At 49.4% G+C, this 12,062-nt stretch overlaps 1 protein-coding gene across 2 annotated transcripts in view; it reads left to right on the top strand.

The window, feature by feature from the left end:
• Positions 1–12,062, top strand: part of ASB18 (ankyrin repeat and SOCS box containing 18) — a 71,975-nt gene that overhangs the window by 17,673 nt on the left and 42,240 nt on the right. The window contains exons 2-3 of one of the 2 annotated variants that reach the window (XM_065917022.1): positions 4,743–4,865; positions 8,614–8,881. In XM_065917022.1, coding sequence (XP_065773094.1) covers positions 4,743–4,865; positions 8,614–8,881 — 391 coding nt within the window. The remainder of the gene's footprint in view (positions 1–4,742; positions 4,866–8,613; positions 8,882–12,062) is intronic. The other variant, XM_065917021.1, reaches the window with a different exon arrangement.

The raw sequence follows: 12,062 nt of genomic DNA, 5'->3' as shown, positions 1-12,062 counted from the left end.
ATTCCCACATGTCCAGTGGTTAGGATTTGGTGCTTCCACTGGGGCCAGGGTTCAATCCCAGGTTGGGGAACTTAGATCCTGTGAGCCTCTAAGTGCGGCCAAGAAAATAAAATTTAGAAAAATATAAGGATTGCTTTCGTTCTTTGAGGTCTTTTGTGGTTCTATACAAATTTTAAGATAATTTTTTCTAGTTCTGTGGAAAATGCCATTGATATTTTGATAGGGATTGCATTGAGTCTGTATATTGCTTTGCATAGTATGAACATTTTAACAATATTGATTCTTCCATTTCACGAGCACCAAAAATCTTTGTTTGTGTCACCTTCAGTTTCTTTCCTCAATGCCTTTCCATTTTCTGAGTACAGATCTTTTACCTCCTTAGGTAAGCTTATCCCTAGGTATTTCATTCTTTTTGACACAATTGTAAATGGGATTGTTTTCTTCATTTCTCCTTCTGATAGTTCATTATTAGTGAATAGAGTTGCAACAGATTTCTGTATATTAATTTTGCATCCTGCAACTTTACTGAATTTATTTACTGATTCAAGTACTTTTTTGGTAAAAATCTTTGGAGTTTCCTATATATAGTCTTATGTCATCTGCAAATAGTAACAGTTTGACTTCTTTCTTTCAATTTAAATGCATTTTATTTCTTTTTCTTGCCTAATTGCTGTGGCCAGGACTCTGTGTTTCTTGAGGGTAAATACCTTTTTGTCTCTGAATCCCCCAAACCCAGCAACACATCCTAGAACATAATATTACACAAATGATTATTGAATGAATAGGTGAATGAATGGGTGGACTTTGGGCCTTTGGTGGGGGCTTTTTTGTTTGTTTACTTTGACTTTTTTGATGTCATAGTCACACATACAGCTCTTTTTCTTTAAACAACAATAACTCTGCTATGCTCCTGATAATCTCCATGTCCTACTTATGAAACCAATTCCGTCTACCATGAGCTATTTTTAAAAAGCTCTCACAAAGAACCAAGTCTGTTTCTGGACTACTATTCCCTACCCACTGAAAGCAAGCTTGGGTATTTAGGGCACTGTTGACAAATATAACACTTGGAAAGCTAAATTTAGCATAGAACACAGGGTAGAATGGCTCTTATCACTGGACTCACCTCCAGGCTTCCACCCCTTTTAAAAATAACCCATGACAACTTGCATCAGGTACAAAAGATTGCTCCAGTTTAAAGCACAGGCTCCAGCTGGATCCTGGATTATAGTTGTACATGAAAAGTCTTTCAGAAATGTTTCTATTTACAAACTATCAGCCTGAGAATATAACAGGGCAAAATGGCTATGTTTAAAGAAATGAGATATCCAAAGAATTAATATTGCTATTGAAATGAATAGGGCAATGACATAATCAGGAAATGAAAAGGAAAGAGTCAAAGATTTTATTTAGTGGACATTCTAGAAGGGAAATGGTCTTCCCAGTGATGCATCATTCTCTGTACACTGCTGTCTCTTGTGTCCAATGAAGCCTGTGTGTTCCTTGCAAACATGATCTGTATACTTTACTGTTGCATTTTCTGCAGCACCCAGCAGTGTTCTCAGTCACCCCCATCCCCTACACTGTCTGCCATCCACATGAGCTCTTCAGCCTTCAAGACACAGTCAGCTCAACCTATGTGCCTGCACAGATGAACAGACAGACAGCCACACCTCTCCTGTCCAGCACCCTGCAGTCCCCTTCCGAAGAGGAGGTGTGGGCTTTACCGTTGGAAGAAGCTCCAGGCCTTGGGTCAGCCTGTTGAATACATTTATGCCTGGAAGTCAGGTCTATGACGAGGGTAAAACACATCTTTATTAAGTCATGCTGCTGTTTAGTTGCTAAGTCAAGTCCAATTCTTTGTGACCCCAGCCTGCCAGACCTCTCTGTCCATGTCGTACTAAAATATTCTTGCCTGGCCCAGGCAAGAATATTGTTATTGTAGTAGGCTGCCATTTCTTTCTCCAGTGGATCTTCCCTACCCAGGGATCAGACCTGTGTCTCCTGCATTGTAAGTGGATTCTTTACTGCAGAGTCATAAGGGAAGTCCCCTTATTAAATCACGAAAGCCATTGTTAGTTGCTGAGTCGCGTTCGACTCTTTGTGACCCCGTGGACTGTAGCCCACCAGGCTCCTCTGTCCATAGGATTCTCCACAGAAGAATACTGGAGCGGGTTGCCATGCCCTTCTCCGGGGGATCTTCCCGACCCAGGGATCAAACCCGGGTCCACATTACAGGCAGACTCTAAGCCTATCTGATACAGCCTATCTGAGCCACTGTAAAAGCCTCCAATTTCCTGTCCACCCTTTACTGCAAGTTCCACTAAGAAAGCCAGGGTCCTCTGCTGGGTCCCCTTTTCGTGGAAAATCTTGATGAAAGGGGCACCCCAGGGAATATAGGACCAAAATAAAGGCCCAAGACAGAGATCCTGCTCAGGCTTCAGAAGGGCTTAAAGAGAGTAGGGAAGGTCAGTGGGCTGCTCTGGGGAGTGGAGGAGGCTGAGAGAGAGGCACGTGGGGAAAGAGGGTGCCTAGGAAGTCCAGATGCGACTAAGGAGGGGCTGCCTCATGAGCCCTGTCCCTTGATGTCGGAGCTTTTTTCCTGCTGTCTCTCTGCTGGGTGTTTGTCTGCAACAAACAAACATTGCTTGTAGCGATGGGTCCCTAGGCTACCGCTGGTACCCAGAGGACGGCGGCCGCTGATATCTCCACTCCCTCCCCCCGAGTCTCTGTGCCTAACTCTCCTGGGCACCGGCTCCACGGCTTCCCCTCCGAGGACCAGGCCGCCCCCTCCTGCCACCTTCCTCCCTGCAGCCTCTGGGCACGTGCTTTGCTACAGCTCACAGCTTCCGGGAGCCCCACTGCACTGGCCCTTCCCAACTTCCTGGCAGGGGAAAACCAAGAACTGGAAAAATATGTGAGAACTGGGTCTTATCTATGCTACAAGAAAAAATAACCTCATTAGTCTTTAAATTTTTTATTGAAGTATAGTTTATTTACAATGATTCAGGGTTAGAGCAAAGTGATTCTGTTTCATATATTATATATGTGTGTGTGTGTGTATACATATATATATACATATAGATTACTTTTCAGATTCTTTTCCATTATAGGTTAATACAAGATATTGAATATAATTTCCCGTGCTTACAGCCGTTTTTATCTGTCTTATATGTAGTAATGTGTATCTGTTAATCCCAAATTCCTACATGCATACATGCCAAGTCACTTCAGTTGTGTCCGACTCTTTGCGACCCCATGGACTGTAGCCTACCAGTCCCCTCTGTCCTTGGGATTCTCCAGACAAGAATACTGGAGTGGGTTGCCATGCCTGCTCCAGGGGATCTTCCCGATCCAGGGATCAAACCCATGTCTTCTGTGACTCCTGCATTGCAGGTGTATTCTTTATCGCTGAGCCACTAATCCCAAATTCCTGGTTTATTCCTAATTTATCCCTGTCCCTACTTTCACCTTTGGTAACCATAAGCTTGTTTTCTATGTCTGTGAGTCTAACTTCTTTTTTTATAAATAAGTTAATTTGTATCATTTTTTTGGATACCACATATAAGTGATATATTTGGCTCTCCCTGTCTGACCCACTTCACTTATGGGGTGATGCATGATAATCTCTAGTTCCATCCATGCTGTAGCAAATGGCATTCATTCTTTTTTACGGCTAATATTCTTATTATATATGTGTGTGTATGTGTGTGTGTGCGTGTGTATACCCACATCATCTTCTTTATCCATTCATCTGTTAATGAACATTTAGGTTGCTTCCATGTCTTGGCTATTGTATGTAAATAGCGCTGCTATGAACACTGCAGTGTGTGTATCTTTTTGAATTAAGAGTTTTCATCTTTTCTGAACAAATGCTCAGGAGTGGAATTTCTGGGTCATATGGTAACTCCATTTTTAAACCTTATTAATATTTAGACAATAAAATAAGCCCTGAACTAGTAGCCAGTAACTAGTGAGTTACTAAGAAAGAGCTGTTACCATTCATTAAAAAAAACTGTGGCATCTCTCATCTTCAGCAAGAGATGCACGTCTTGGGATCAGTTCTCAACAGCTGGAAGAAACCCGCAGGCCCCAGATGATGGTGCCTTTGGGGATCCCCGGTCTGTCCTACCATGGGGCCTCCGCCCGGGACACCTGTGCAGACCTGGTCATTCGCAGTGTCCGGCTGGGTCTCCCTGACACAGCCTCAGGGCCGACACCACCCTCAGAAGACACATCCGCTCACCATTGGCCACAGCAGCTAAGGAAGAGGATGAAATAGAAGAAGCCATCCTACACAGCAGGAACAAGCTGCCCGCCTGTTTCAGGCTGTCTGCCCGCATGTTGTGGCGAGCTGTTGGGGAGACACACAGATGGGCCTGGCTCTAAGAGTTCACATGTATACAATCGCAAGGGGTGGCTGAGCTCTTTGGCGTCTCGGTGGTCACATGATGCTGGTCATACCGAGTGACGGTTATCACATCAGAGCCCACAGGAGTTATAAATACACCACCACCCAGCCCCGGCTGGATGACAATTGAGTAATGACAATAGAAATAGCTCACACTCCAAAAGACCATCTTTCCCCTTCCTGGAGAGCTTTTCTGAGATCATCAGCATTGCGATGGACAGACGGTCAGAGCCAGTTAGAGGGAGGCTTCAGATCTTTCAGAAGATGGAAAAAGAGACTCAAGCAAGAGCTGGGTCGCCAGTCCTTGAGTACCACGCTGCCTTGGTCACAGGAGACCTGGAGCATCTAAAGCCCCTCATGGACAAGTTCTTCCAGGATGCCAACGTGGTGTTTGAGATCAAGAAGGACGAGATGGTGTGGCAGGTGAAATCCCCGGCCACGTTTGGACTGTCAGGTACCTTTGCTCTTTTAAAGTCCTGTTATTTTTAAGGAACTGCTAACACATGTCTGAACATATAGCTGCAGCGTGTAGACTGCTCACCAGGGTGCTGCATTTAACATGCTTGAAACAAAGACATCGACAAGCCAAACTCTGCGTGTACGATTTTTCAGTTTCTAGGTGATCAGATATGAGCGATCAGATTGGAAAACCCAAACAGTGGGTGAGGAGTGCCCGTGCGATGCTGGAAGTGGCCTCTTTTCTCTAAAAAGAGATCTGGTTTGGGTGTTGATCTGCCAGAGCCTGGATCTGGCAGCCAGGGGGTTGGGAGATAAAGCACACCCTCCTTCGAGTGCGCCTGGAGCGGGCCCCTGGCGGGCAGGGCTGCGCATTTCCTCTGTGAATCTGTGAACTCCAGGACAGAAGCGGGCACAGAGCCAGCCCTGGGCAGGGCGAGCCCTCAGGAGACGCTCCTCCTGGATCCCAGGGCAGCCCGGGAAGGAGGAGGAGAGGGGAGAAACCAGAGGGCCTCAAGTCCTATATGCCTGCATTCTTGCCACCTGGACGCTGTCGCTATGAACCGGGTGGGCAAACATGCCCCCAGGTAGAGAGAAACCCGCTTGCCCCCATCTGGGGTGTACAGACTAGCTGACCACCAGGCTGCAGTGTGGCTTCCTCGGCTGGAGCTCTGCCCTGGGCACCCTTCCGCCCCTGCCTCCCGATGCTACCCGTTTACCAAGAGGGTTCACATGTTGGAACCCGTGAGGATGCAAGGCTCTGTGATCAGCGGGCCAAGGGCCAGGGCCCCGTGCTCTTGACTCGTGAGCTCTGGCAGACCAAGAATGAGGAAGGGTGGTTTCCAGAGCACTGACACAGTCTGCCTGCACCTTACACGGGGAGAAGGGGATAAACCCAGACCCTGCCAAAGGGCTAAGCAGCTCAGAGCAGCCAGCGAGGCGGCAGGGGCTGTGGGGAAGCGGGCACAGGTCTAGTCTGGGCATAACCCCTCCCAGCCAAAGGCACCCCAGCGCCTTTCCAGGTCTCCTCTCCCTCACCTGTCCCAGATCCTGTCCCAGACGGGGCATGCATCTTCCTCCAAAGGGCTGTGGGATGATCCAATCAAGAATGCCAACTGCCTGAATGTCTGATTAATGTATTTTTTAATCACGTGCCTCATGGCCCTGGACACACTGGCAACATGCTGGAATGATGTAATTTCAAATAGATAATAATATCAGCTCGTGGTCTGAATCAAAGTTTCCTTCCTCTTTACCACCTTAATCTTTCCACCCCTAAATGCGCTGTTTTTCTGTGGCACGACTGTACGACAGTTCATCAGAGCACCCTGGCAGGGAAGGGATGTTGAGTCATTACTGAGCAAAGGGCAGCCCAGAGCGTTGGTGCTGGCCCGTGGCCTCAGCGCAGGCTGGGAAGACAGGATGGACACTGCTGGCCTCCTCGCTCTTTCAGCTCAGCCACCTGACTGCTCCACACTGGTCCAGCAGCAGAGATGACCCAGCCCAGGCTGAGAACAGGGGCCCCCATGCTTCCTGTGGCCAATTCAGCGCCTCGTGAAGGGAGCCATGGGGAAGGGAAGACACAGGTTCACAGTCGCCAGCCCCTGGATGCCACACCCACGATGGAATGCTGGCCCCCTGGAGCTTGTGGTCCCGGGAAACCATTCCCACGGAGGATGATGCTAAGGGGTAGCTCAGATGGTAAAGAATCTGCCTGCAATGCAGAAGACCCGGGTCCTATCCCTGGGTGGGGAAGATCCCCTGGAGAAGGAAATGGCAACCCACTCCAGTACTCTTGCCTGGAGAATCCCATGGACAGAGGAGCATGGTGGGCTACAGTCCACGGGGTCCCAAAGAATCAGACACGACTGAGAGTCTAACACTTTCACACACACACTTTTCACACATCACGTGGAGGGAAACCTGCTTCTGTTTTGCTCCTGGTGGCAGAGCCTGGATCAGGGGAGGGGATTATAAGAAGCGGATTGCTGATTCAGGTTTCTGGACTGAGAGAGCTGCCTCAGAAGGGGATTCTCTCGGAGGCCCGACAGAAGCTCATCACCGTCTCCAGGGACCTGGAGAAGGGGGCTGGCCCTAAGCTATGGCAGAGCTAAATGGCCATCCACGGCCTCTTCCTATGAGGCCAGGGGAAGACTTTGGCATCTTGGCTGGGTGAACAGAACTGCTGATGGTGGGTGGAGTAGAGCTGGGAACTTAGCATGCCCTAGTAAATGGAGCACCTGCTTCTTGGCCCCTCAGTACGTAAACTTCCTACCTAGGGAAAATGAGTAGAATCAAGAAGGAGGAGCTGGCCTCTACAAGAATGTATTCTCGCCTGGAGAATTCCATGGACAGAGGAGCCTGGCAGGGGGTCATGGGGTCGCAGAGAGTCAGACACGAATGTAGGTCACTGTTATCATCAAGGGCCAGATCAATGCCTCCATCAAATCAGACCCAGTGAAGACAGGGGTCAATGTAGGACCACATCCCCGGGACCTCCGGCCACCATCACCCACCACCAGGATGACAGGCCCCTCTTCTCCCAGCAGTGCACAACCTCCAGGCTGGGCCTTGGGGACCCGGGGTCAGGCTAGAACCCTGCATTGCATTGAGGTAGGTAATTATGAGTGGTCTTTCAAAACTGCTCAGCATGGGTCCCATGAAGGAGGTGGCCTGTGAAAAGGGTCTCCTCCACAGCTCATTACAGCCACGGTATCGATTCTTCCATCATTATCAGAAGGCATCCCTGCCATGTGAAATCCTGTCCCTTGAAGTGTATTCACCAGGGACAGCTCTCCCCATTTCCAGGAGCGCTCGTGGCCGCTAACAACCTTCCACGGGCCTTTTGAAAGCCCAAAGTTTTCAGAGAAGTGAAATGTATAGCTCCTGCTCCATTCATCCTTCAAGAAAGAGCAACCTTACACACACACAGACACACACATGCGTGCACACACAAAACCCTAAAAAGCGCAAAGAAACAAACCAGGATTGTGCTCAATGCAGACCACCACATCAAAGGGTGCTTCTGAAACCCGGCCACTTCCAAGACAACTAAACTTTCTGAGTCCTTTTCTTGAGCAGCCTTGGTGATGTGGGTCAGTTTGTTTTGTCTGTTGTCTTCTCCTCTTAATGATAAAGGGGGTGAAATCGGGGACTCAAAAAGAGAGGGCTTGGATTCCAGAAAAATCCACAGCTCACTTTCCACCCTCCAGCTGCCCCAATTCAGAGCCTGGAAAGTGTGAATTCCACCTTGAATGCTCCTGCTTGTTCAGCTTTTTAACTCCTCACATCTTCCCTGAGTCCCCAGTCACCCTCATATTTGGCAAAACCCTCTTGCTTGTCAGTAACACCCAGCTGCCCGCCGCGGCCCCGATCTTTCGGACTCGGTTTCAGTCTCCTTCTGTCGCTTCTCTCCCCTAGGTCTCTATCCCTGTCCTCTCCGGGTCGCCCTCTGTGCTGGGTCGCCCTCTCTTTCCCCCACACTGCCTTCCCTTGCTGTCTCCCTGCCCCTCTCTGTCAGGGCTCTTACACCTCTACCCCTGAGACCTCCCTCCATCTCTCGTTTGTGGTCCAGTCGAATCTCACCGGTTTCTCTGTCCCTAAGCCCCGAGGATCTTTGCGTAGCTCCCCACATGCCCACCTGGCCCCTCCTCCTAACAGATGGTTTCCCTCTGTTTCAGTCTTAACGGACACCGCCCCTCACGAGCGCCCCCCTTTCACCTTCCCTCTCCCTCCTCGATCCCCAGGCCTCTGGACCCTGGAGTATAAGCGCGAGCTCACCACGCCCCTGTGCATCGCCGCGGCCCAGGGCCACACGGCCTGCGTACGCCACCTGCTCGGCCGCGGCGCCGACCCCGACGCCAGCCCCGGCGGCCGCGGCGCCCTGCACGAGGCCTGCCTGGGGGGCCACACGGCCTGCGCCCGGCTGCTACTGCAGCACCGCGCCGACCCCGACCTGCTCAGCGCCGAGGGCCTGGCGCCCCTGCACCTCTGCCGCACGGCCGCCTCGCTCGGGTAAGGACCCGGGGCCCCGCCCTCCGCCCTCCGCCCCCCGCCCCGGCCCCGACCCCGACCCGACCCCGACCCCACCCCGACCCCGACGCCGGACCGCCGACCCCTGACCCCGACCTTCGACCCCGCCCCTGGACTCCCTGCACTGCGCGGCGTCGGTTAGCGCCCCAGGCTCCGCCCCTGTAGGCCCCGCCCACGGGCCCGTGGCCCCGCCCCCAGACTCGGGCCCCGCCCACCGACGCCGTCCCAGCCCGGGCGCGCTCCAGGCCCCGCCCCGTATTCCCCGCCCCCAGAGCCCGAAGCCCGCGGCCCGCACCTCTGTCCCCGCAGTCCATCGCAGCCCCGCGGCGGCCACCAGGCCCGCTCCGCCCGCGCCCCCCGCCCGGCCTCGGGCCCCAGCCCGGCCCGCGCCGGTTTAATTAGAGCTTGATTGCGAGCGCGGGGGGGGCGGCGCCACACGGAGGTAATGAGCCGGTGATCACCGGCCCGCAGACGCCCGCGCTGGAGAATGCTAAAAGGCCACTGGCGGGGTTGGAGGCTGAAAAATTAGGGTTTTTAATGATAATTTTATGCAGAATAATTGTCACAGTGTGACATAAATGGTTAGCTGCCCGGGCGGGGCTTCGGAGCCCCACGAGCCAGTCGAGCTGTGCCCGCGTATTCTAGCACCACCCCCACCCCAGGCCCGGGTGCCGGGGTTCTAGGAGTTCTGCCGGTTCCGGGTCCACCCCGCGGCTGTCCTTGCGGAGGTCTGTCCACTTGGGGTCCAGTAGGTCCCGGGAGAGGCGGCAGGTCCCCGTGTTATAGCACGGGCCTTCTCTTGCCGGGTTCCCAGCTTGCCTTGGGTCCATCTTGACGTTTCTTTTAGTCAAAATGTTCTAGTCCCTTTTCTCGGGTTTAAGTTTTCGTGGCCTTCTGTCTCTATGGTGAGGATTAAATAAAAGCATCCTGTTAAGTGCAGGCAGGCAGGACTGCTGGGCGCTCAGGGATCAAGATGGGGTCACCACCTACCAATGTCACCCGTGTTCAGAGCAGGGACTCAGGAAGCCACGCGGACCACCAGCAGGCTTGAAAGTGACTGAAAACAATATAAGATCTAAAAGCAGCATTACTCAGCTGTAACTGCATGTACTAAGGTGCACATGCTTAAAGTATGCAATCTGATAAGTCTGGACACAGGAATGCAGGTGAAACCATCCCTATAACCGAGGTCGCGAACCCAACCATCACCAGCAAAATGTTCCCTTGTCCCACTGGAACCTCTCCCCCACTTCTCCAATTTCCCGCTGACTGTTTTTTTGTCACTGTGGTTTAGCCCAGAATTGCGAGAATTCTGTGTAAATGGAATGTAGTCTCTTTTGTCTGACATCTTTCATGCAAAAATCTTACTTTCAGATTTTTTTTCTTGAATCACTTTTTATTTTTATTTTACATTGGAGCATAGTTTGATTAGCAATGTCGTCTTAGTCTCCAGTGTTCAGTGAAGTGATTCAGTTATACAAGTCTCTTTCTGTGGTTCAGTCACTAAGTTGTGTTGGACTCTTTGGGACCCCACGAGTAGGTAGATACATATATCTTTTATTTTTCAAATTCTTTTCGCATTTAGGTTATTACAGAATAATAATGTAATCAGATTATTATTACAGAATAACCTAAATGGGTTATTTAGGTTAGAGCAGAGTTCCCTGTGCTATACACTAGGTCCTTGTTGGTTATCTGTTATAAATATAACTGTGTACATGTCAATCCCCATGCTTTTGAGATTTATCATACTGTTTTGTGTATCCATAATTCACTCCTTTTCATTGGTGAATGGTATTCTTTGGTACAGAATAACGCAATGTGTCTATCCACTCACATGTTAAAAGACACGTGATCATTTCCGACTTGAGGCTATTGCAAGTAAGGCTGCTGTGAACATTCATGTACCAGCCTTTGTCTGAGTATATGCTTTCATTTCTCCCGGGTAAATACCTAGGCATAGCGGTGTCACATGATATGGTTAGGAAATGACCAAGCTGTGTTCCAAGTTGGAACTACCATTTACATTCCCACCAGTTACATATGATTGTTCCTGCTGTTTCCCATCCTCACTAACACTTGGTACAGTCACTCTTTAGCTGTTAGACATTCTATAGGGATTTAGAACTATTTCACTGCAGTTTTGATTTGCATCGCCCTAATAACAAGTGATGTTGGGCGTCTTCTCATGTACTTATTTAGCATACATTTATTTTCTTTGGTGAAGTGCTTGTTCAAATCTTGTGCCTTTTAAAAATACTTGGTTGTTTGTTTTTTTCTTAAATTTTGAGATTTCTTTATGTATTCTGGGTAAAAGCCCCTTATCAGGTACATGGTTAATAAATATTGTCTTCCAGTCTCTGGGTTATAGTTTCTTTCCTTAAAAGTGTCTTTGGAGAACAGAAGTTCTTACTTTTGGCGGAATCTAACTGAAGGCTCAGATGGTGAAGTATCTGCCTGCAATGCAAGAGACCCAGGTTCGAGCCCTGGATTGGGAAGATCCCCTGGAGAAGGGAATGGCAACCAGTATTCCAGAATACTGAAATACAAGTATTCCAGGAATACAAGAATACAATATTCCAGTATTCTTGCCTGGAGAATCCCAAGGACGGAGGAGCCTGGGGATTACAGTTAGAGTGCATGGAATTGCAAAGAGTCGGATACAACTGAGCGCTTAACCCTTTCAACAAATCCATTTTTTTATTTTAGGGGTCATGTTGGGTTATTTTCTGTAAAAAGAAAAAAAAAAACAACTTTGCCCAACCATGGCCACCAACATTTCCTCCTGTTTCCCTCTAAAATGTTAATAACTTTATATGTTACATTTAAGTCTATGACCCATTTTGAGTTAATGTCTGAATATGGTGTGAGGTAGGAATTAAGGCTTTCTTTTTTTTCTCTGCATGTAGTTATGCAGTAGTTCCAGCACTACTTGTCAAGGAGCCTTTTCTTTCTCCACGGGTTTGCCTTTGCACTTTAGTTGAAAGTCAACTTAAGGACATATATATGAAAACAAAACAAAAAGGGCATATGTATGGGTTTATTTCTGGCTCTCTTGTCAGGGCAAGGCCTGACTGATTGAGTAAAGACCCAAGGAGCCACTCCTAGATGCAGACACTTTTAACACTTACTTACACAGTGAGAAGAAAAACAGCCACAGGTT

Source organism: Muntiacus reevesi, chromosome 1, assembly GCF_963930625.1.
Source record: "Muntiacus reevesi chromosome 1, mMunRee1.1, whole genome shotgun sequence".
In the NCBI taxonomy this organism is placed as follows: domain Eukaryota; kingdom Metazoa; phylum Chordata; class Mammalia; order Artiodactyla; family Cervidae; genus Muntiacus; species Muntiacus reevesi.
This window is presented reverse-complemented; position numbering and strand designations above follow the sequence as displayed.